At 38.6% G+C, this 26,126-nt stretch overlaps 1 protein-coding gene across 4 annotated transcripts in view; it reads left to right on the top strand.

The window, feature by feature from the left end:
- The window catches only part of CTNNA2 (catenin alpha 2), a gene marked incomplete at both ends in the record, with an annotated part of 953,627 nt that overhangs the window by 694,318 nt on the left and 233,183 nt on the right, over window positions 1-26,126 (top strand). For all 4 annotated transcript variants that reach the window (XM_084235606.1, XM_084235605.1, XM_084235604.1 and 1 more), the window contains one exon: window positions 8,118-8,198. In XM_084235606.1, the coding sequence (XP_084091732.1) occupies window positions 8,118-8,198 (81 nt within the window). The remainder of the gene's footprint in view (window positions 1-8,117; window positions 8,199-26,126) is intronic.

Here is a 26,126-nt window from a genome sequence, read left to right as displayed (position 1 = left end):
GATTTAATAAAATAAGTTTATTTAATACAGTCTTTTGAATTCCTGTTATGTGACAGGCATAGCAACAGACTCTAAGGCTATAATGACAAAGCAAACAAACACTGTATCCTAACCTTTATTTTACAAGTTATGACTCCATTTTACAAGTTTTGACTCCAAAAGTGACTACTTTTTCTTCTCTTTGCTTCCTTCCCTTACCTTCTGTTTCTTCTCCTTAAATCCTCATCCCTTCCCTGCCCTAAATTTACCTCTCTTCCTCCTGTTTTCCAACCCCCCGCCCAACTATGTTTTTCTTTACGGGGCACCTTTTTCAGACTTGTTAAGTAGCTCAAAGTGCATCTACTGACAGGTTATCAATCCCTTTGGGGGGAAAAAAATTGCCTCCTTCAAAATAATTCTGCATACAACCTTATAGTAGCTTTCTCTCTTGTTTGAATGTTTTCATAAATGTATCCCTTGGTCAGAACCCTGTGGTTGAGAGTCAGAGGGAAAACTTAGAGAATTTAACCAAAAGAATATGGATAGACTACCGGAAAGGTATAAGCAAAGAGTGATGACCCCTGATCACCCCATGCCAGTCCTTACTGTGTATTGCCTGATGTGTACTGATATTGTTGTGCTAATAGGTAGGGCCTGTGAGGCTTACAGATAAATGCCATTCTGATAGTCTCTTTTTACATATTGATGATTCTTTCCTGAGCTTAGATGCGGTCTTGTAGAGAAATGTCAGATACACTTATGCCTGATATTTTGTCTTCCATTTTTCCCTGCCTACCTTTGACATCCTTCCCCACTAGTCTCAGGGTCCAGGAAAGCTAAGCCATGATGTAGTCATATCTGGACCATAGTTTGATTTGTGACCACTGCTAAACTCTCATCCATTCTAAAGAGATATTGTCCATTCCTTGTACAAAATAGTGAAAAGAAAGGTCCACTTTCTCAGACTGTGACCTACACATAAGAAGTGTTATGAGCTGTTCAGTGTTCTACAAATAAAGGTACTATTTTAATAAGACTATTTTTTCTATATATAGGGTTTGCAGGTAGATGGGCAATTCTCCAAATGTGACAGGGTGACTGCTGGATCAATACATAATTTTTGTCTTTCCTCCTGTCGTCTAAATCATAGGTTTAAATGACAGGAAAATGTGTTGGAGGTAGAGTGCATGGTGCATTATTGCTTTCTGCCATTCTGATCATTTTGACTTCCACTTTTTTCAAATAACAACTTAAAAAGTTCATATTTGATTAGTTACCTGTACATTAAATATGTTAGTCATAGCTATGCAATATTTTGAAGATTCTTCATAGGCTCTATCAAGTTTGCAGGTACCATTGAGGAAAAGAAAAAAAGTGATAAACATCTGCCTTCTGACAGTCATTCCCCAATTATTATATAATAAAATCATGCCTTGAAATTAACATGAAACCTTGGATCTCACAGAAAACACTAAGATGGTAGATTTATATTCACACAGTCACCATGAGTGGCCACTTGGATTGGATTATGTATTTAGGATGTGATGATCGACATGAATGGAGAATACCCTTTAAAGAAATAGTCAATTTCAGAAATTAAAAAAAAAATCTCTTGTATCTTTTGTTTTATACATTAGGGAGCTGGTATCAGTTGTATAATATTCAGTGTATGATATAAATACATTAACTGATGTGGTAAAAGAGAGAGAAAGAAGGAAAGAAAGATGCTCATGCAAAGTGGAAGGGACTTTTTTTCCCTAGAGGGACTTGTTGAAATAATTATAAAAATCAAAATTTCAATTCATCTTAAAATTCATTTGAGAAAGACCCCAATTTGTGTGTGTGTGTGTGTGTATGTGTGTGTGTATAATAAAAATGAAAATATGAAAGTCTCCCTGACAGCATCTGATACTTTGGAAAACTGGACTTGAATTTGGAGCCAGAGATCGGGAAAATAAAGGATCCCTGGCAAAAATTTAAATAAGGAAATTCATTTCCTTCAGTCTCATCAATTGAAGCCATAGCTCTATCCCACTATTTTGTACAATAGTGCTCAAAGACTAAACAAAGTTTAATAATCATGCACCCCACTAAAGCAACAGATGGCAATAAGAAAGGCATGTGGAGCAGTGTGTGTGAATACTCCATCTATCTTCTTTTTAAAATATATTTGGGGCATTCCTGGTAGCACAAGGGGTTAAGCCAGCCACTGCAGCACAAGTTTGATCCCCCGCCAGGGAACTAACCCACATGGCGCAGCAGACCTCTCTTGTCTCACCCGCTTTTCCCCTCAGCAGTGTATTTCAGTAGATCTGCCTGTTCTTCTCCCCACTCTGTCTCTGGTGAATCCTCTCACCCCCCTGCATCTCAGGCCCACACCCCAGCTTTTGTATAATAAATCTTTAAATATTTAAAGCATAAATAAATAAAATCTTTAAAGCATAAATAAATAAATCCTTTAAAATAATAAAATATATTTATTACATGGTTATCTCTACTGCAGATTCATCATCTTCAGGTAAATATAAAGATGACAAGTGAGAACAGGCCCAAGAAAGACATACAAAGTCTGTGGACAAAACCTGATAGAACCAATACGTACTGAGATTTCATTTGGATTGCCTTTGAAAAGTAACATGAAACTCTAACAATCACAGTCCTAGAATTTGAGAGAAGGGGGAGCGTTTAGATATATAATAAATGGGGAAAGTCCTGGACTGGGGGCCTGGAGGTCCTGGTCAGACACCAGTTAGCTAGGTGATGGCAATCAGTGAGCTCTTCTCTCTGCATCTGCTGTCCTCATCTTTGAAACGAAAGAACAGGTGGAGGAGGAGAGAAAATGAACGTTTATTGAGTTGCCTGTGCTAGGTCAGGTATTGTGCCAAGCATATTGCAGGTCATGTCTCTTAGAAGGTCATAATAATCCCACAAGGCAAGCATTTATCCACATTTTAGAAATGAGAAAACCCTGACAGACTGTCAGTTCACAGTCCTTCCTGCAAGGAAGCTGTGAGAGCTTTCTTGTAACAAGGGAAGGGTGGTTACATGTCCTGAGGGTTTTTTGGTTTCCCACATGTCCTAGTTCTGTAGCTTGTCTCTGGCCCCTCCATGCTATAGATGGCAAGTCTGGAGTCTGGAGAAGTAGTCAATTCACTTAGATAGTTATTGGCAGAGAGTGGTTACAACTGTTTCTTGTTTACTTCTGTTCACCAAAAGAAGGGAATAAGTAGTTAATGAATTAAAACCACACATTTTCTTATTACTAGGTGAGAGTGTAAAAATGAAGAGGGTGTAAAAACTTCAACTGGTAAGACTTCTTCTAGGTTATAGAACTTGTAAGACGTGGGGAAGAGAGTTGGATGAGGCATCTGGTTCATTTCCTGGTAACTAGAATTTGCTGGAGATGATCAAGTTCTATGTCATTTTAACAAATATATTCAAGAATTTACTATGTTAAGACATTCATCTGAAGTTTTTGCCCCTTATTTCACCTTAGAAATATCTTAGACTAGTTGTACTTAAAATGTACTGCCCCAAGTATTCCTTCCTTAAAGAGAAATAATGTTTCCTTTAGAAATTCTAGTTTTTGGCAATGTTTTCGTATATTATCTGCCCCAGTGGAGAAAGCAGAAGTCCAGATGATCCAAAAATAGTTTCTATGTAGTTTCCAAATCAATCCTTCCATTTTTTCCACAGCAGAAATACTTTCCTAATTACCCTGACTACTGTTAATGCCTTTTATTGTTTCCAGCACATTGACATTGTGATTGATTGTCCTGCTAACCTGGTGAAGAAGGCAGGGCATATATTATGCTATCCATTGTGCTCATGAGAAAACTCAAAAAGAGGAGGCAAATCATTAGTCCATGGTTATAGAGCCTAACAATGGAGGGCCGCCACCAGGAAGCAAGAGTCTTTTTTCTTTTGTTTGCCTCAGTGATTGTCATCCTACTCATTTTAAGGCAATAATTTAAAAGTTTTTCCAAATATGGACATAGAGTACAGAAAAGTAAGGAGTTATGTCTTGCAAATCCCATTTGCTGTGTAAATCTGAGTATTAAAGCACTATTGTCATTATTCCAGTGGCTCAAATTTTCTCAGATTTAGTCCTTATTTTATCATTTCTACCCTTTATAAACAGTGTGAATACACACAGAGCCCAGGTCTACTGAGTTTTTTTCTTAATTGGCTTTAGCCAAAGACTTGAAAGGTGGAGAAACCCAGGATTGCAAAATATTACAGTTTCATGGAATGCTGGTCTTGAAGATCAAAATATAGTTGGCGTAATCACACGCTAAAGGAATTCATATAAAAATTACTTCTTTACAGCTTGTCGAACCAATCCCTTCACATTACAGAGAAAAATCATGGAGAAAAGGCTGGTCCATTTCATCCATGATCCTCCCAAAACCTGCCTTGCTATTTTTTTTTTTAAAGATTTATTTATTTATTTATTTATTTATATAAGAACTGGGGTTCAGGCCAGATGCACGGGAGGGTGAGAGGATTCACCAGAGACAGAGCGGGAAATGGAACAGGCAGACGGACCAAAGACACTGCTGAGGGGAGCAGCAAGCGAGGCAGGAAAGGTCTGCCGCGCCACGTGGGATTCTTGCCAGCCGGCTGGGATCGAACCCGCACTGCAGAGGCTGTGGACAGCTTTACAGTTTGGCGCTCAATCGCCTGCACCACCAGGGATTCCCTGCCTTGCTATTTGTTGTCTTCATGCCTTTCTATTTGCCACTCCATCCTTTCAAGTACACCTCTTTTTTCTATTCATATCTTACTTATGATTTAAGATCTAGTGATCTAGTGACACACTAAATGCAGCATCTTGGCTCTCTTCTGAGTGACTCATTTAGCCCTTTGGCATGCTGGTCCCTTGTACAGTTGTTAGTCTCAAGTTCAGGTTCACACACTTGGCTTAGGAGCTTGATGACCATAATTTTTTGCATGTTACCCATGTTGACCAACAGGATCCTGTACATCTAAGGAACATATGTGCTTTTCATTGGCATATTATTGAGCAAGATGGGATACATAGTCCCCTGTTGCCCTTCTATTCATAGAACTGGGCAACAAAGCCTTCTCAACCCCAGCTACAATCTTAAACATCTGATTACCTGTGTGGGTAGGTGTAGCTAATTTAGCATATAACAATACAGGATCCCAGTTAAATTTGATTTCAGGTAAGCAATTACTTCTTTTTTTTAAGAATAAATATATCCTCCAATATTTTAAAGTTAAAAAAAAAAAAACAAAAATGATATCTGGGGCCTCCCCTGATGGCGCAGCGGTTGAGTGCTGGGCTGCGAAGCTACCCGCAGCCTCTGCAGTGCCGGTTCAATCCCTGGCCGCCGGTGAGGATCCCACATGGTGCGACAGACCTCTCCTATCATGCCCACTGCTCCCCTCAGCAGTGTACTTCGTCAGTCTGCCTGCTCTGCTCCCCGCTGCTCTGGCTCTGGTGAATTCTCTCACCCTCCCATGCTTCTGACTGTACCCAGTGCTTGTATAAATAAATAAATAAATCTTTAAAAAAAAAGAGATATCTGACCTGTACCTGCGTGACTCACCTTAATTGCCTCAATGCAATCATGGCCTGTGAGAGCATGTCTTTATTTAAATTTGTTTTCATTATTTTTCACTTTCTAAAATAATGAATTAGATGTTATTTTTTTTGGATTACTGAGTTCTTTAGTATCTCCTGAACACCAAAAGGGGGTGCTTCTCACTCCCCTCTCCCTCATCCCAGGCCTGCTCTGAACTTTAACACCTCACTTATAAGATGGCAATTATATGCCTCTGGCAGGATGAAATGAGCGCCATGTCTGATACTTAGTATTTGTTGAGTAATTATTTTGTGTTGAATTTTTTTTTACATTGAAATGTTCAATTATTCATTCTCCTGTAATAGCCACTTTTAAAACCAAACTCATAATTATTATATTTTAAAGTAAGATTTTTTTTTTCTCTCATAAATAGAAAAGGCATAGAAATCTGTGGTTCTCAGAATGATCCTTGCCTAGACCTCTGCAAATGTGCTCTCTATTTTGATTGCAGACATCCTATTTGCAAGGAAAAAGTCAAAGAGAAAAGAAATAACTCTGGCTGCTAATTTGTGGTACATAGTAAATGCAGTACATGAGGAGCCAGCGCTCTGAAGTCACACTTGCTATCTGACCAGCTTTCTCCAAGGATAAAGCACCGATTATTCTTCTCCAATGATCTTTATTTTCTTCCAGCTACTTGTATGCTTATATTTCAAAGTTGGGAAATATGAGCCACTTGTTTTAAACTTTCTACTTATAGACTTCAGTGTATACATCTGAAGGTGACATCATATGAGTTAGGGAATATGAATGATAAGAAATTGTAAGATTTTAGAAGATTATGCGCACACATAGCCTGTTCTTTTGTTTGTTAATGGAAACTATATATATATATATATATATATAGTTTGACTATATATATATATCATGTGAGGTATGTGTCTATATCTATCTATCTATCTCACATATTTTTTTTTCTGGAAAAGTGGTTAATTAAGCAAGTTGAAGAAAAGAATGGCTGCTTTCAATGTAGATGTGATGAATACATAGTAGTATTATGTGTCCTGGATTTGGTCACTGGAAGAGAACACTCAGAAATCTGTTGAGCACTTTACACTGTTTCCATGACTTGGCTATTGTGAATATTGCAGCAATGAAGATAGTGGTGCATGCATCTTTTCAAATTAAGGTTTTCATATTCTTCAGATAGATGTCTGAAAGTGGAATTGCTTGTGATTCTATGAATCTTTAAAATGCTTAATCCCATTAAGCACAACTGGTGACTAGGGATTTCATTTCATCACATACACAAACTACTGCAGAGACCTACTTGTGTTTACAGAGACTGAGTATGGAACAGTTGACCTGCTATTAGGACCATAAATAAATCTGTGGGTATTTGACTAAACATTAGGCAACCAGGGGCTGCCCTGGTGGTGCAAGGGGTTAAGTCTCAGCGCTATGAAGCTATCAGCAGCCACTGAAGCAGAGGTTCAATCCCTGGCCAGGGAGCAAACCCACATGGTGCAGCAGACCTCTCCTGTCTCACCTGCTACTCCCCTCAGCAGTGTATTTCAGTCAGTCCAACTGTTCTGCTCCCCACTCAGTCTCTGATGAACACTCTCATTACCCTCACTCCCCCGCACCTCTGGCCTACACCCCAGCTCTTGTATGCATAAATAAATAAAATAAATCTTTAAAAAAAAGGATTAGGTAACTTAATAGATTTGATAATAGCTTTTTTGAAAATAGTCTTTCTCTTAAAGGGCAGATAATACTATTCATAAAGTTAAATAGAACTTTTAAACCATGAAATCTTGTTTTCACTGTTATTTATAAAAGTAAATAGAGATTCTGTTTTGTTTGGTTTAAACTGTTATAGCCGTTAAAAATAGAGGGGGGGAACTAGTTATAGGTAAAACTTTCAAGTGAATAATTTATTGAAGAAAGGTATTTTTTATGTACTTGTTGATTTTTGTTTTTTTGTTTTGTTTTGTTTTGTTTGTTTTTTTGGCTTTACCTTTGCCTGTTACAGTCACAAGTGACAGTTTCCTCAGAACCCCAATCAGTGGGTTACTTGTTACCATGTTTTACATTCCATAGCATGATGAAACAGAGATTGGAAACACTGGCGTCTTTTGATTCTGATGCACAAGTTCCATTATGACCTATGATGAAAGTCTGGTGATTTGCTTTAAATGACTTTTCTAAGTTAGTTTCTGTCATTCTATGAAATAGTATGTTTGTATAATAAAGAAGCCTAACACATTTGTATTTGAAGACAAAATCAAAATATCCCTGCTATGTTACTTGATGGCTAAATGTCTGGAGAAAGGAAGAAAATATAGATTTGCATTGAGTTAATATGTGCAACACTCCTGAGAATATTGATTTTCATCAACTTTAGTTTTTATTTCAGGTAAAGTCAACTTTAGTGACCAAATCATATTAGCTGCTGCTGGGAAGAATCTTTTTAAGAATTTTTTGAACTCTGCAACTCCAATGTGTTTCTGATTTTTTTTTAAACTTTTAATGTTTCTAACATTGAATTTTCTAAACCCAAAATTATTTCTCTTTTCTTAATAGACTGGAAGGAAAGAAAAAGGAGATCCTCTAAACATTGCAATTGATAAGATGACCAAGAAAACAAGAGATCTAAGGAGACAGGTACTCTTTTCTTTTTTATATTTTAAGTGGTTAGTACTTAGTGATGGTTTCCAAAAATGTCCTTTTCTGGGTGCTTTCTTAGAACTGATTTTAGGTTGTTATTCTTTGTCATATCAACATATACACAATTCAACAACAGGGTATAGTCTGCTGAGCAGACAGATGTGACAGCTGCAAGGGGTGTGGTGATGAAAACTGTCCTGACCCGCGGGATTCGTAGGCACGAAGAGAAGGGCTGAGGATTGAAATGGGGGCTTGAGACAACTTGACGCTAGCGTTTACTTCTTTATTTTTCCTTTTCCTTTCTTTTACTTTTCCCTGTCTTTCTACCTTCCCTGACCTTCTCTCTGCTCCTCTCGCAATAACCTCTCTCGCAATAACCTCCTGACCTTCTCGTGGTTCTCTTCTTATATCCTGGTAGCTCCTCCCATCGTACCTCCCAGTCTCATTTGATTAATAGGAAACACCTGTGGTTTCTCAGCAGGCAAACCGGTAAAGGGAAAACTAATTAATGGCACGTGTGTTGCGCAACACGGCGCATGCTCCAGGCGGCTCCGGACAAAAACAGCCTAAGAGGGGGCAGCTGGCTCTCTACTTAGACAGTCTCCCCAGGTGGAGACTTGATGAGTTCACTTCCCTTTACATTTGGTTTTCAGTTTTCCAGACCCAGGTATGCAAGAGCTAACCTCTGGTTTCTTTTGGCTCTTACTTGTTGAACTCCCAAGATAGTAGATGAATAAACAACTATGTCAATGTTTAAAAAAAAAGAATGCTGATCATTAGTGAGAAATTTAACTCTTAATCTTATGGGCTAATTCAGGTCTCTGACCCAGTGTTTACCGTTGGGAATGAAAATCTAGGGGAGAGTTTGCTAAGTGATTGTTCAGGGAGCAGGGAACTAACTCAAGGGAAATTAGATGGATGATTTAAATAGATAATGGCATCGCTAGTTTGATGGGTTCATATTTTTGGGGGGGAAATCCTCTGTTCACAGTCTCTCTTCGTCTCAAGAGCACTGTTTAAATACTGGTAAATATTGTCTTGTGGTCCTTATTTGATATGTTTCCATAGTGAGCTCCATTTTCTTTGATAGTGTTCTTTTTCTTGAAGAGATAATGTCTTGATTAATTCATAATTAAATCCCTGGATTTCTGCCAGAGAGTCATCTGGTCTTCTACTAGTAACTTCTACCAGTAACTTCTTTAGTAACGTACATCAGTCTCACTCACTGTGTGTTCATTGTGTTAGTAGGTTAGAACCAACCACTTCCTCCGGCCAATGCCTGCTTTTTATCAGCAGCTGGAAAAACTAGACCAGCTTGGCTGCATGGAGCATCACTCTGGCAGCATTTAAATACAAACAAGATTAGCAAGGTACCTGAGCAGGAATGGCCAAAGAGCATCTTAGAAATGGTTTGAAAGAGAAGAAGACACCATCTCTGATGACAGCTGGGGATCTTCTGAGTTTGTTTCAGAAAGTATAAATACACTGGAGCTAATGTCCTCCAGAAGATATCACAATTAGTTCTGGAATATAAGAGTCTGGTTTGTTCAGCAAACAAGAACTTTTAGGGAAAACATTCCATTTTTATTTTACCTTGAAAAAATAGAGAATTAATAGAGAAAAATAGAGAATAAACATTGTCCTGTGTTGCCCATGTCTGTGTTGCCTCTTAGACTCTCTCTCCATATGAAGCCCCATCTGATGTGAAATGTGAGGGATATTACTATTGGAATTAATGGAAAACATTAACTTAGGAGTCTGGCTTCCAGGGTTTTACTTCTAGCTCTGCCACTAAACTGGCTGTGCAGCTCCACAGCTTGGAAGGATCCTTGGAAGGATCTCCAAGAGATCCTTCATCTCTTGGTCTCCTTTCTTATCTGCAAAAATAGGCATCCAAACTAAGTCTCAGAGTTACCTTTGAGCTGTATATAAGAATTAATTACTACAAAGGAAGTCCTCATTCATATTCTATGTCAGAAACTGTAATGCCTTAAAATCATGTTTTTAAAAGATTTCAAAAGCAGTGGGTGGGGCATCTTCTTTAGGACTTACCTTTGCTTTAATTGACAACCAGGCAAAAGTAATGAATTGGATCTTCTCACCTCCCTGATCTCTTGGTCTTATCAGGGATCACTCTTTTATGTTCAGAGGCTAGAAGTCTTAGCTCTCTGCACTCACGAACCTATTGTAGCAAGTTTTTGCCTTATTAGGAAGCAATGGATCAAATAATTTTTACTCATGTATTATCACTCTCAGAAAAGACCCTTTTCAACTGAGGACAGGTGAAATTTGAAGGTGGAATTTTAAATACTTTGGTGACAAGTTCCCAGGGAGCTTCTTTTATGATGGCAGTGGAAAGAATATATTATTCCCCAAAACCATTTCAGGAATAAGAAATATTTTTTGCCCACCTATTTTGCCCACCTGTGAGGAATAAAGGCAAAAAAGATAATTGTACCATAATATTAAGATTCAACAGTTATGGTATAATTTTATGCCACATCCCTGAATTTGGTTTAAACATCTTTCTCTTCACCAGTCTGCCTTTCTAGAATTAAGATGGGCCCCATCTGTTCCTGCCCATATGTTGGGATATTTTAGTCTTTCTTCTCTTCTCTTTTATATCTTCATGTACACCTGTAGTGGTACAAAGGCTTCTCTAAACAAAAGCTACTTAGCATTTGTGCAGATGGAACATGCAGTGACACTGATTTGGTTGCTGGGTAGCTAGTTAATTGGGTTAACAAGATTTTACCCAAGTCTCTGACAGGAGCTATAAAGTATGGCCTAGAGAATGCTAGTGGCTCAAATGAATTTTTCCATGTTGCTAGAACAGATTCTGTTAATTACAGATAAGCCTGTGTTAGAACAGCTTCTAAATGAAAACCCTCAGTTATCCCTGTCCACTTCCTATAAGCATGGATTCCAACTTTAAACAGTATTTACAGAAATCAAAGCACAAAAGGGAAAAAAAAAAACTGAAATCAAGGATTTAATTAAAAAAAAAAAATTTCTGGTAACTTCCCTAAATTCCCACTCTATCTCCTTCCGATTCCTCGTAGCCCTAAGGTTGGGCTTTAGTAGGGTGACCCTGGAATTTTGCAAAGTTTTGGTCACCAAATTTAAAAGAAATAAAGTCAATCTTGACCATTATCTTGGACTTCATTAATGAAAGAAAGTGAACTTAAATTTGTGGACACTTAAAAAATCAAGAGTAATAGAATAAAAATGATTTCTGTTTAAGTAGAATTTTCAAGTAACTAGAACCCTTTTCTCCAGGCAGTATATTTCAAGGAACTGAGGAGCCATAAATTGTGAAAAAGGTCACAGGAACCCAAGGATATTCTTCAAAACAGATTGGCATGGATCCATGTTGCCAATTAAACCCATAAGGGTGGGCAGTGGTAAAGAAGAATCCTCTTAGGAATATTTTGTTTGGAATTAAAAATGGATTTAGGGGAATATAACTGCCAGTTTTAAGTATTATGTTTTAATTTTAGAGCTGTGAGCACAGTATGCCCCATATCTGAGCTATTGTCACTGCTGTGATTCTGGAATCAGACCATTAGAAAAACAAATGCTTTTGGCTGACTCTCCACTGGGTACCTAGGGGCCCACTTGGTTTCTCCATTGCTCAGAATGGACCAATCAGTCTCCCCAGCTGCTCTCTGATGCCCTCCTTCCATGTGCTACCGGTGAACTATTCTAGGCATAGTTTCTTAATGTTTCCTGAGCTTACAGAGATACCGGCTTATAGGCTATTATTTTGGTTCTTTATTAGTCTTTTTGTTTTTCCATGTTGATAAGCAAATCAGGACCCAAATATTTCCTTGTAAGAAGCTAATAAATAATAATCATAACATAGACATATTTGGGCGTTGCTAAGTTTAGCAACTCTCTCATTCCCAAAACCAATCAAGGGCCTAATTCTTATCCCTTCACCCTTAATAACCGTCACAATCATTCCAGCAATGAAATGCAATAAGTGTCAATTTGACAGAAGTGTCACTTTGGCTATTACAATCAGAATTATTTTCAACAGACAATGAAAATCCTGTATAGAATTCTTTCACATTGGGATGAATATTTAGTAGAGTGGATTATAAAACAAAAAATTATAAAAAAGCATGCAAAACATGTCACGTGTGGTATGTTTAAAGGTCAGTTTAGCAAGTCCCTGCCTCCAGATAGAATTACAGAAAGATCTTCCAGAACTAATAAGAAGTAATTATAGTTCTAGAATTTTCTCCAGCTGTCCCCTTTGTGACCCAATTCATTATATAAGCACTCTGGTGAAAGGTGGACAGTCATCAGAGAGAACTTGTGAAATCACTGTTCACAGTATGTAAATTAAATCATAGCTGATGTGTGGTGAGACCTTACAATGTGCCAGGCAGTGACCCAAGTTTCTCCAGGAAATGACTGCATTTATTCCTCATGCCAGTTCTGTAAGACAGAAAAGATCTTCACTACGCTCATTTTACAGATGAGGATGGAAACAACGATGTCCCCCTCGGGCAGAGGGTGAGTGTGTGGAGGCCTCAGGCTAGGCAGTCAGCTCAGAGGCATTTGCTCATGACCCTTCTATGCTTTTTCTCTCCCAGGAGCCAGCATGTGGTCTGGGATCAGCTCTATGTTAATCTACTCTGGGGGATGCAGTTGGAGAAGAAAGAGGGGTCACAGAAATATGTAAAGTTGCTTTGTGATTTTCAATAGTACTGTTATTACTTTAGGGAGTGGGATGGATGGCACTGCAGACCGAAGAAAAAAATCTCTGGTGAATGTTAAAAAATAGGATTCTTGTTTGTGATACAATATCATGTTTCAGGTCTCCAGCTGTTATGGTTCATTGGATCCTCTTTTTAAAAAAAGTGCTATTATGTTTAGGTAGCTGACTTCTCAAAGGGTGAATTATAGACTTTCCAAACATTTACAGAAAAAAGGAATTTTAAAGCATTCAATTCTTTATCTCACATCTGCTCATTATGGAGCCAATTATTTTTAGATTCATTGTAACAAAACATTTTAAAATCATTTATTTCTGGACTTGAATCGAATCTGCTCTTCCTCCTCAGGACACAGGTTATCTACATAACTTCCATTAAAAAAATATAAAATAGTCAATTGACTCCAACTGTTAAGGTTCATGTTCTTCATACTGAAAACCTATGTCAGATCTAATAATCCCTGGAGTCTGGACCATAGGTCAGATTTTTGTGCCGCCATAGAATTGTGGAGACCAGAAAATGATCATACAGCAGTTGGGATTTGAAATATGTAAAGAATATAAGCGACTCAGAGAGAGGTAAACAGAAATGGTATCAGAAACCCAAAAGATGAGTATCAAAATGGCCAGAAGGAACAGGACAAGATAGCAGGTGTGGGTGCAGGAGCACTGTGAAGGCCAGCCTTAGGGACTCTCATGATACTTACACAAGTGGCATGGTTAGTGAGGAACCTCCTTGGAACATGCCCCTTGGTCACCTGTTACATATTCACCTCTACCTTAGCAAAATCCCGATACAATAACACTGAATGTCATGCCATCACATACTTATTTATCTACTGAAAACACTCATCATGTCAAATTCAATTTACATGATATTATCAGGTGAAAACAGTTCTTGAATGATCACTGTGGGCAAAGTCTTCTTATGAAGACACAGCTCAAGTCATGCGTGGTTGAGTGTATTCCTATGAGTCAACTTATATTGACTTTGAATGCATTAACACAAGCTTACAGATGATGCCAGGCTGGACATCTTTCTCACTAGCATGTCTAAAGTACAGAAGGCGCCCATAAGCTTGCTCAAGAATAAGTAATCAAAATGCTGATCAAGCAAGTTTATAGCATATGTATGAATAAGAAAATTCCTGATCAAGTAGACTTTTCAACTGCCACTTTGTTCTCTTCTGCTAATTTCTCCCAACCCAGAAGTCCAGGAAAGGTGAGAAGCGGAAGGAGAAAATAGCAATGACGAAGTCCCAAAAGACATTCAAGTGAATGTCTGCATTTGATCCATTCTCTGACACTTTCTCCTGTTCTGTGCAGTGAGAAATCCATTGAGTTCCTTGATCTGACTGGAAGACCCATCCTAGGATGATAGAAAGAATTCTTATCATGTTGGCCAGGATGACATGGCAGCAGGAAATGTCAGGAAAAGATTTTTCGAAGATGATAATTTAAGCAAGTCTTTTTTTTCTTTCTTTCTTTTTCTTTCTTTTTTTTTTTTTTTTTGATTTTTGTTGGTTGTTTTCTAGATGGCCCTTTAAGCTTACCAGAACTTTCATTTCAGAACACCCACCTTGGATAAGAGAGAGGTTGGCCTATATTCACCGTTGGAAGCTATGTTTAGTCTGAGATGTCTTATCCTAAACTGTCATAGAAAGGGAAATAATTTTAAAGTGTGCTGTGCAAAAGTTCGCTACTATGGTCTGAATTGAGGCGTTTCTAGAGCTGATGATAGCAGCTAGTTGCCTTGATTCTGACTGAATGTACTCAGTGGATCATTGCAGCCAGCTTGTGGCCAAATCTGTCTGTTCCATTTGACCCTTCCTTGTGGAGGTTACCTTTTATTACCTGAAATAGCTTCTGGCATCAGCTCTCCCCTAGGAAATTTCCATCAGGACTGCTGATATTTCTTTATCTTCCCATTTCCCGAGAAGGCTGGATAAATCTGAAATTTAGAAAGTGAGTCATCTTCCTGCAGGCTCTGCCAATCCTGCTGTCATTACCAGCCCTGGTGGAAGCCCGTTTGCTCTGGGATCGCATCACTTTCTGCCTTACTGACTCCTGTGGCTGTCACAGGGGATGGCTGGGGGAATTCAGCAATGCTCTTTGTTTGGGTAGAAATGGTGAAGAAGGTGATGTAGGTTATAATATCTGTTTACTCTATCTTTGATCTGTTTACTCTATCTTTGATCTATCTTTGTTCTCCTTCATGGCTGAATGAATTTCCAGGGTATCTTCAAAGGCAATTTGTCATCCCATCACCATTCCTTAAATTCCTTTAGTCATTCAGCCCAGCTGATTTCCCTTCTAAATGCATTTCAATCCATTCCTTCCTTTCAGCTCCCATTGCCTTGTACGGAAGCCATGATCACAGCCTCATAATCAGCCCCTTGACTCCAACCTCCCTGCCCTCACTCCAGTAGTATATGAAGCCTGCACCTATGCATCCTCATAACTTTCCATTTGCTATTGCTTCTGCCTGGAGTGCCCTCTCTACTTCCTTTTTTTTTTTTTTCCTTCCAGGAAAGTCATAATTTTGCCCTATAAGGCTTAACATAAATGTCACTTTATAATCAACTTTATCCAATTCCTGTAAGTAGAGTTATCCAATAGGCTCCTAGTGCATTTTTTTAATTTATTTTTTTAAGATTTATTTATTTATTTATATAAGCACTGGGTATTGTCAGAAGCGCGGGAGGGTGAGAGAATCCACCAGAGCCAGAGCGGGGAGCAGAGCAGGCAGAAGGACCAAAGTACACTGCTGAGGGGAGCAGCGGGCGGCAGGAGAGGTCTGTGTGCCATGTGGGACCCTCCTCCGGTGGCCGGGGAGCAGCCAGGGATTGAACTGGTGCTGCAGAGGCTGCGGGCAGCTTCGCAACCCAGCACTCAACCACTGCACCACCGGGGAGGCCCTCCTAGTGCATTTTAAGATACTTTTATTATGACACTTTTTGCAGTGGATTTAAGTTGTTTATACATTTTGCCTGTACTCTTGTCCTATTCTTTATTTCTTCAGGGCATGTCTTAGTCCCCCCAAATAAAGTAAAATTGCGCTTTACAATTGTCAAAGGAAGGAAGAACCCTCTCATCATAGCACTCCATCCAGGAAATAGCTTAATCAACTTCTCTTCATTTCTAAGAGGTATATTTGTTAATAGATCTACTTACAAGATCTTTGTTTCAAGAGCTTGATTTGTTAACAGGTCCATTTATACTATGATAATAATGGCTACTTCCATTTTAATAGAGAACTTTAGCCTCAACTCAAGAGTTTTCTGATGCTCAGCTAGCTTTAGAAGGGTCAGTTTAAGAACCTGCAATGTAGTGCTTCATCTTGGGAGAGATGATTTCATGTACATATGGTGGCACCTTAAACTCTACCGTGTAGCAATCTGTCCAGAGAATTATGATGTCCTACCAGGTTTGAATTCCACCTGCAGTGTTTGTGATAATGGGAACTTTCAAACCTCAAGGCAGTCCTCAAGGAAAGTTCAAACCTCAAGGTATTTGAGAATTCATGAAGCCCTCCAACTCCTTTCAAATCAACTTGGCCTCTAGTAGACCTCACCAAATCATAGATACAGCATGTGTTTCAAGGGAAGAGAATCCGCACATAAGATTCCGTTCCAAAGTTAGAAATGGGTTGTCTCCAGGGGCCTCCCTAGTGGCGCAGTGGATTGAGCACAGTGCTATGGAGCTGTCCATAGCCTCTGCAGTGCGGGTTCAATTCCTGGCCTGCCAGGGAGCTAGCCACATGGTGCGGCAGACCTCTCCTGTCTTGCCTGCTTCTCCCCCCAGCAGCATTTTCAGTCATCTGCCTGTTCTACTCCCCACTCTGTCTCTGGTGAATTCTCTCACCCTCCCATGCCTCTGGCCTATACCCCCGTTCTTGTATAAATAAACAAATCTTAAAAAAAGAAAGAAAGAAAGAAAGAAATGGGTGGTCTGATTGCTCACTGCACCAGGTAATAGGGCTTAACAAGATCTGTGTTTCCTGTGGGCAGGGACAAGACAAAGGGCAAGAGATGAGGCACTAGCATTGACACAGGATTTTAGGGGGCACCAAAAAATCAGGGATTAAAAGACATATCATATGTTTCATTAAAGGAAATAAAAATGAATACAAAAGTTCCATAATGAGCAAAATATCATTAGAGGAAATAAAGATAGGATTGTCATCAGGGTGGTTCTGAGCCATTTGAAGAAAAATTCAGGTCTACCCATCTTGTCTTTATTTACAGTGTTGCTATTTTGTTTATGAAGGGTGAATCTTTCCTTAGTCTTGGCTCTGCTCCAGGGAATCTATCTATTAAAGGCTTTACTTCACCTGCCTTATGAGAAAGTTCCCCTAAAAGTCTCAATGTCAGGTGGTTTTCTTTTTTCTCCTACATTAGTGACAAAAGGGCTGACTTTTAAATTTTATGAGATGACACCTTGGACTCCAGATTTGAAGACCTATTTGAATTGTGGTGTCTTTTAGGTTGCCTTGCTCCAAAAGCATTTCTTCTTGATGTTTATCACAGTGACACAGGCTTTTTATGGCACTCTGAAGTGCTTCAGAGAAAATGGAGAGCATTTTAATACTGCTGATTTACTCTTTCAGGTCTACAGTAATTTCCTTACTGCCTAATTATAAGACTCGGTTTAATTTACTCTACACATAATGTTTACTGATGCACATATGGTGCCACATTTCAGAAAACTGTACCCAGAACAGGTATTTTTGTCAGACTGGAGCATGGATGATTTCCTTCATATACAGAAAAAAAATGCTAAGGAATCCAATTGTCTCAACAAAGAATGCCCCCAATGAGAGGTAGAAAACTCACACCCATCTTTATCTTGAGAAAGGATACAATCTCTTTAAATGCTTATTTGAAAAGCTGAATGATAATATGGTTATAAGTATGTAAGGATAGTCAGTTACCCCACCCCCACCCCAAGTCAGGATAAGGGAATAGAAATTGGAGAGAGATAAGAAATGAAAGCAAAAATATCTTTTGGGTTTACTTCTCAACTGCCTTTGGGAAAAAAAGAGGCGGATTCAGAATTCATGGAGTCATAGGGTCTTAGAAGTTGAAGGGACCTCTGAAGTCTCTTTCTAAAATAAAATGTTTTTCTTCAACATCCTTAAGCCCCCTTTGCCTGTGTCTGCATTAGAAATGGAAGCTCATCCCTTTCCCCAGCACTTGGTACCCTTTCTAGGCAATTTTAGTACTGTGGTTAGAAAGTTAAGAGTAGTGTTTTTATAATTATCAACCACTGATTTTGGTTTAGTGTTCTAAAACTGACGTTCTTTATCTGATTTTCCTAAGTTTAAGGTCCAGTTAAAAACTTTAGTAAAGAAGGGCCTCCCCAGTGGTGCAGCGGTTGAGCGCTGGGTTGCAAAGCTGCCCACAGTCTCTGCAGCGCTGGTTCGATACCTGGGCGAGGGTCCCACATGGCGTGCAGACCTCTCCTGCCGCCCGCTGCTCCCCTCAGCAGTGTACTTCGCTCCTTCTGCCTGTTCTGCTCCCTGCTCTGGCTCTGGTGAATTCTCTCACACTTCCACACTTCTGACTGTACCCAGTGCTTATATAAATAAAATAAAATAAATCTTTAAAAAAAAAAAACTTTAGTAAAGAACTCAGCTCAACTATAGTGAGGAACTCTTCTATCCTCAACTTGAGCAAGTTAAATAGAGTTCTACACTTTTTTTTTTTTACAAATATTATACATATACAATATTTTTACGACTATTATGAATTTACATAGTTTTAAAATCAGTCTTTGGATTACCTTTCCATAACCCTGAATGTTGAACATGGTGAGGCTGGGGCACCGCACACTGGGTGTTGTCACTGAAATGATCAGTTCTGTTGATCATCTGACCCACTGATCCATTGTTCCCATTGCTGCCACTGGGTTATGCGTGAAGGTCAGAAAAGCAAAGCTATCACTGAAACTATTTGACATTGCTTGGTATCCATTCTTTAATTACACTTCATCTTCTGTCCCTGCAAGATTTGTACAGAAGGGATATTACTATAATTTTTTTTAAGCAAATTGAGTATTGAAGTTCTGACAGTAAGATAAATTTCTTACTGAGATGATGCTCATAAGTTAGAGAACCCAATTGGACTGACCCTGATGCCTGTTCTTTTAATGACTATAGTTGTTAAAGTTAATACACTTTGGTCTTTGTTTATAGCTTTTATTAAAATTCCCTTAATAGGAAAAATATAAGGTAAATAACAGTCAATAATGGGTTTTGAGACTCTCAATAGTAATCAAAACAACAGAGTTTCTATTTAAAATTATCCCCATTCCCTTCTTAAACCATCCACATCTGCCCAGTCCCATGCCACATATTGAACCATGGATACAATTTTGATAATTGTTTTTCTAATTAATCATATAGGGGAAAAATAAAGAGCTTTCATTTTATTTTGGAGATGGGGAGATCTGATTAAATGCAGATCAGAAGACTTAACAGACCTGTCTGATATATTCAGCAAGAAACAGTTGATGGTGTCCCAGCAATTCCAGAATTAAAAATGGACCGTTAGTCTCAAGCACTTTGGTGATAAGAGTAATTTTCCATCTGATCCAAATATAAGTGCTTATCAGAATCTTGGGTGATTAACCAGTCCTAGTCTTATTCTTTATCATCCCATACTTTCTTAGTTTTTCAGGAGTGCCTCAATTATGTTAATTGTTAAGGGCAGAAGTTACATATTATAAATTGATTTCTTCAATTTCAACAAGGATCAGGCTGCCTTAAATAGCTGTAGTCTAAGTTGCATCTGAATAAAGGGGATATCAGAAAAGTTGAAAAGCACCTTTGGTCAGAAGTTAACTGGGAATCTGAGCAGTTGAGCATGGGAGGTGCAGGGTTGCAGGAACAGGAAGAAGTCAGCAGTAATGAACCCTGCCTGGCTGAGCAGATTTCCTGCAGCCACTGCTGTAAGTGTAGATCAATGTGATCTTGAGTCTGTAGCCAAAGATGTCATAATAATTAATTGAAAGGGAATCACTTATGACTGATTAGTCATTGTGTCTGTATGTTTCCATAGCAATCAGCCTGCCTTGCACTCATGGGGTACATTCTTTGTGTGTTAGACCGTTCTGTGAAAGTATCCTCAATACTTTTGCCAGTTAGAAGACAATATAAGCATCCGGTGGCCAGTACATGTTTGAAATCTTTAATCAAATAAGCCAAGCAACCCAATCATACCCTACTAATCCACAGAATTTTAAGGAAAAGATAACCCTGCTCTTAAATCTAGCCTTTTCATGCTTTGCCTCAAAGCTTTTTCTAGAAAAGAAATTACATAGTGATCATTGGAACATTCTAGGTTTTCTAGCAGAAAATAAAGTAAAAAGAACAAAAGTCCACTTGGTAAAAAAATACAAAACTGGCCACTTCGGATCTTTTAGAGGCTATCTCTAGCGTCCATGATTCTTTTCTTTAGCAGGTAGCTGCTGGGTATAGCAGATGCCCAATTATTAGTGAGCAGTGGGATTATGGAACCAGGTAATTGCAACAGTGATGCAACCGAGAGGCATGGATGGAGTGAAAAGGCTATAACACTAAAATCCACCAGTGAAACCATCTAGAACATGTGCCTGCAACTACTGTGTCCCAAATACAAGAGCCCCTGGGGGAACCCCAGGCAAAATTTACCAGTTCTCTCTCCAGGTATCAGCTGAGTGACACTTCACTTCATTTGAGCAGAATGGAAATCTTGGGGAATAAGATAACATTCCTCTGCATGATTCTATATTTAAAAGTTATATTGCTAGCTTTTGTGCTATAATGGCCAAGTTGAATGACCAGCTGATTGCAAAGACTAACATATATACTACGACACTGGCACATGTACTACTAGGCTGGCCCACGGCGTGGAAGTAAATCTATGTGTGATAAAACAAATACAGTGGAAGAGTCCAGATACCATGAAACCTTGAAAAATTAGGGGATCTAAATCTGGGTCTATCTCCTGCCTTTTCCTTTAACAGCAACAGCACCAGTCATTTTATAGGATTTCCACAAACTTGGGAATGTGGAATAATCATTAGTCCTCTGTCTGAAATGAAGTCCCTCCAGGGAAAAATTCAGCAGCTGTTGGAAATGCAACACTGTGCAATAGTTAAAGACAGGAAGTGGAGAAGTATAGCACACAGTGGCAGACTCTGGAGAGAGAACTTAGCTCAGAGGCACATAGTTATCCATAGTTGAACAGATCAGAAAAACATGGTGAATAGTTTCCATGTTGAAAATGTGATGGGCTCTTTAATGACCACAAGTGGTCAGAAATGTCAGAGGTTCATTTATAATGAGTGTCCATCATCCTTCTTCCTTTACCTAACAACATCTTATTTCCTCAAGATTCCAATCCTATTCAAGTGAGTTTGAACTGTCACTCATCTGATACCTTGAGTGGGAGTTGGTGAGTTTTGACTAGGGTTCTCCCAATGGCTCTGTGTTTACTACTTGGAATCGTTTAAGACCCACAGGACTTGTGCTGTATATGTGGAATGGCAGGGCATGGGAAAGAATTGGGCCAGATAACTCGCCAGGTACAATGCTTAAACACTCTGGCAGGTGTGCACAATTCACCCCACTAGGAAGAAATATGGTTTTGATTTATTCTGTATCTTGCTTCAAACTCTTTAACCACACACTTTTTTAGGCTTCCGTGTTAGTCTGCCGATCAAATCCATCCATTCAGTGATGATTTCTCCAATTGCTGATGCAAGTCTTCTCTCTGAGCAGGATTTCATAAATTTCTAAGAGTCCTTACTGGGGAGAACTCATCTGATACAACACTTGACTCTCTCACCCTGGATTCAAGCAACTTGTACACAATGCCAATTAATCAATGGTATAATTAGATACTCAGAATGTAATTGCCAGGTACCTAATCTTAGATTCCCCTCTTGGCTAGAAATACTGAAGAGATATAATGGTGGGGTAAATGGTTGACTAGGTGTGGGAGTAAAGGAAGGAAAAAGATGACTTTTATGCCGTGGGATTTGTGAACTTGAACAGATAAATTATAAACATGTAACCCTAAGTAAAAAGCACTATTAATGGAGCTAGAAGGCCTGTGAGTCTAGCATTTGCTGTCTACAACCAGTGGATCCTCCCTTTCTTTATCTATATGACAAAGAAAATTATGCTCACTCTGCAAACAACACCTCTCACCCCACCATGACATTGTAAAGAAGGTCAAATGAAATAACGTCTAGGAAAGATTTCGCAAGCTATAAAAATGAACATGCAAAGGATTATTATTAAAGATAATAGGCAGCCATAAACCTTCCAAATATGAGTAGATCTTCCAAATATGCAGAAGAATTGGTCTGTTTTTTAGTGGGATAGTTGCATGAGAAATATCTTTTCAACCTTCACCCATGCTACTCAATACCCCAACTTTGTGAAATGCCTAATCACCTGGCTAACAAACTGGGTTTTGAAAATATGCCTCTTCTAATGGAGAGGTGGAGAAATGTTGAGTGTACCTTCAGGTGAGGAAAAAATTATTTAGTAATATGATGTGAATGAAGGAAACTTAACACATTCGACACATTTAACTGAAACGATGCATGCATGTCTCTAACAGGCACCATCATTATAAAGCAAGCCAGGTATGCATATGGTGAAGTCGATCACTGTTGTTTATTAATAATTGGGAATGGAGAACCATTAGAGGAGTTTTCAGGAAAAGAATAGATTATTTGTCTTATTTTTTCTGTATCCCTGGGCAAACATAGCACTTGGTATACTAAGTGCCCCTCCCAAATACTACCCAGACAATAAATGAGTGAATAGCAATCACTGAGTAGAGAGAGTGGAATCAAGTAAGAGATAAAGCATATTTTTCCACTCTGTAGACCCCTCTAATTTGCAGTGTACATTTCAAGAACACAGTGGATGTCTGAAACTCTGAATAATACTGAAACATATAGACATACATATATATATATATAAACACCAATTTATATATACATATTTATATATGTATGCCTGCCTATATATTACAGGTATCTGCATACCTATAATAAAGCTTAATTTATCAATTGCATAGTGATTAAAAACAATAACTAATAATAAATAGAATAAGTATAATATACTGTAATAAAACTTATGTGACTGTGATTTCCCTTTTTCTTTCAAAGTATCTTATTGTTTGTAGTACTTTTGAACTATCATTGACCACTGTGACCATAGAAAGCAAAACTGGATAAGGGGGGACTGCTGTGACAAGGATCCTACCTCCTTTGGTCTAATTGCATCACTATATTTTCCATTATATTTTTGTGCATTTCTTTGTCTCATTTTTTGGCATAACATCTAAATATCCTTAATAATAGATGTGAGAAAAGACATTTGTGATATCAAATCACTACAATGCACACTTTAAATATCTTACAGTTTATTTATCAAGTATATATTAATAAAATTGAAATTTTTAAAAAATGAATGAATATCTGTCTATTAAAAAGAATCACAAAGATGTTATTTCATGGGGTATTTTGAAATTGAACATGCCGCTTTCAAAGTCTCATCCAAATTTAAGCTTCTATAACTCTTGTTGGTTGAGGAGAGCCACTTTTTCTTGTACTGTCTTTTTCAGGGTACTGTTTCATATTCATCAAATGGATGCAGGTTTTTAAACTTTGTGCAAAACACTTTTACAGCATCTATTTGAAGCCAGCTCAATATACATCATACACTCCTCCTGCCCCACCCCATAGGCAGATGAGTTTTGGTCATTTATTGAAACAGTTTATTTTTTTCCTTTTGAAAGTTAAATAATGTCTATCCTTTCATCACTCTGCCCTCCCATGGAATAAGGAAGCAAACTGTTAGAATACATATGATCCATCAACTGCATTCCTCTAGGTTTACAAAAGAAATGCAGTTATTTACATTGATGAATAACCTTAATTGGGTAAAATAGACTGGTAGTGCTGAGCTAATACCTTTAAATGTCTTGTCTTACACAATTAATATTCCCTTGTCACACATACATTTAAACAGTTGGAAGAAAGCCTTGTGTTCTTGACTCCTGTCAGACTTAACGAATGATTTTGTCAAGTCATTCCTTTCTGCCCTGGTTGATTGATAGCTAAATTTTGGTCTTCTAGCTTATGTAAAAAGTGTTAACTATGCCTTTCAGCTTGTAGGCAAGGGCATTTAAACCATTCTAATAGTCAATTTACAGGGGAATTACATCGCCTGTTTGCTGGAGGGGTCAAAAAAATGTGCTCCTCTTCATCAGGGACACAAATCACAGGGCCCATGAGCTAATGAAGGCAGTATTTATGTGTTCCACACTTGCTGGATGATACCAAGTTCAAAGAGTCCCTGGTTCTGGCTGCAGAGGACTGTGGCTCCCACTTTTGGATGTGCCTGTGCTCACAGAATGTGTAATAGGTAGAGCAGTATATTTAGCATGAATATGGCTTGATAATAAAACTCATAATAGTGAGAATAAAAGCTAGAATGCTACACTGTCACAATACTAACCTTCATCTGTAGCTTTCAAAGATCTCTGCATAAGGCAGATTCCCCGCTCACCTCTGCCACCATCTGGCTCAGAGATTTTCACACATCTCCAATTACCATCTCCAAGCTTGAAAGGCAGATCCTAGTCACTTCTGGGAGGAAGCCCTCTTCCCTTTGTTTAAACCATTGTGGATATTCTCACAAGGTATTATTTTGAAACACTTTGACCCAAGTTATAAGATGGTAACATAAGTGCAAGTATTATCTATCAACACATTTTTGCAGTCTATGTTTCTTGAATCTTGAGTCTTCCAATTCTATTTACAGTTTATTAAAGCCCGAGGAAGTCACTGTCACATAGTGAGTCTCCAATAAGCCCCTTTCAGCTCAGGGCTGACGGTAGCTCTCCTTTTCACAGTGTCCATCATCTGTCACTGTGTCTGTTCTTCCATCATCTCTACTAGGGTTTTCTTCTTTTTGCTACAGGGAAGCTTCCAGAATTCTTTGTTTTCTACACATCATCCAGGAAGCTAGATCATGTGTATTCCTGGAAATGTATATGTCACTGTCATAAATACCATTGTTTTTGGTCTATGATATATGCAAAAATGGCACAATGCAGACATATGAGAGTGTGTATTAGTACACTCTAGGGTTAACCTGGGTTCAAGTCCTACAAATGCCCCTTACTAGTCATAATGAGTGTGGGCAAGTAACTTAATTTTATTGCTTCAATTTCTTCTTTTATACAATGGAGAAAAGATTAACCAGTTCTTGTGAAAGAGAATTCATTTATTCTAAGTGTTTTGAGCAGTACTGGTACAAGATAAGCGTTAAATGAAGTTTGTTAGGATGAAATATTAATGTTCCCCCATCCTTCCCTCTTGCCTCCTTACCACATCGCCTCCATGCCCCACTGCTGCAGTCTGCTTCTGCTATCTGCATGTACCTTCAATTCCACCACCCTCTCCTTTGCATCCTTGGACTGCACCCAGCAATTGTGGACTCCATGTTCTGCTAACATTTTTACTAACACCGCAGTAAGCTGCTGGACCTGCTGGATTGGTGCCATCTGGATATTCATAACAATCCCAGTACTTCCTTATATCCTAACAATGTTTCACTGCCTTTTCCCACGAAGGCAGTTGCTTTTATCTACTGTGGTGGGAGAAGAGGACTTTAGCATAATTCTGTGTGTGCTGGGGCTGGAAACAAAACCAGCAGAAGCAAAGCACCTGCTCCTGTTTTTTTAGCCTGAGCCCCAATGAATCCTTTCCTGTCCTAGTCCCCATGACTTGTTATTCCATGAAACTTTTTCTCTTCCCCCAGTTTTTTTGAGATATGATTGACATATAATATTGTGTTAGCTTTAGATTTGATGTTTATATTACAAAATAATCACCACACTAAGATTGTTAGCATCCGTCACTTCACATATTTTTTCCCTTGAGATGAGAAGTTTTTAAATTCTTTTAAAAATTGAAGTAACTTTTTTTAAAAAGATTTATTTATTTATACATACAAGAACTGGGGTACAGGCCAGGGGTGTGGGGGTGAGATAATTCACCAGAGACAGAGAGGGGAACAGAATAGGCAGACTGACTGAAATACACTGCTAAGGGGAACAGTGGGCGAGACAGTAGAGGTCTGCTGCACCATGTGGGTAGCTCCCTGGCCAGGGATAGAACTTTTGTGC

This window comes from Talpa europaea (genome assembly GCF_964194135.1).
Source record: "Talpa europaea genome assembly, chromosome: 6".
In the NCBI taxonomy this organism is placed as follows: Eukaryota; Metazoa; Chordata; class Mammalia; order Eulipotyphla; family Talpidae; genus Talpa; species Talpa europaea.
Note: the sequence above shows the minus strand (reverse complement) of the source record. Positions and strands in the feature narration are given on the sequence as shown.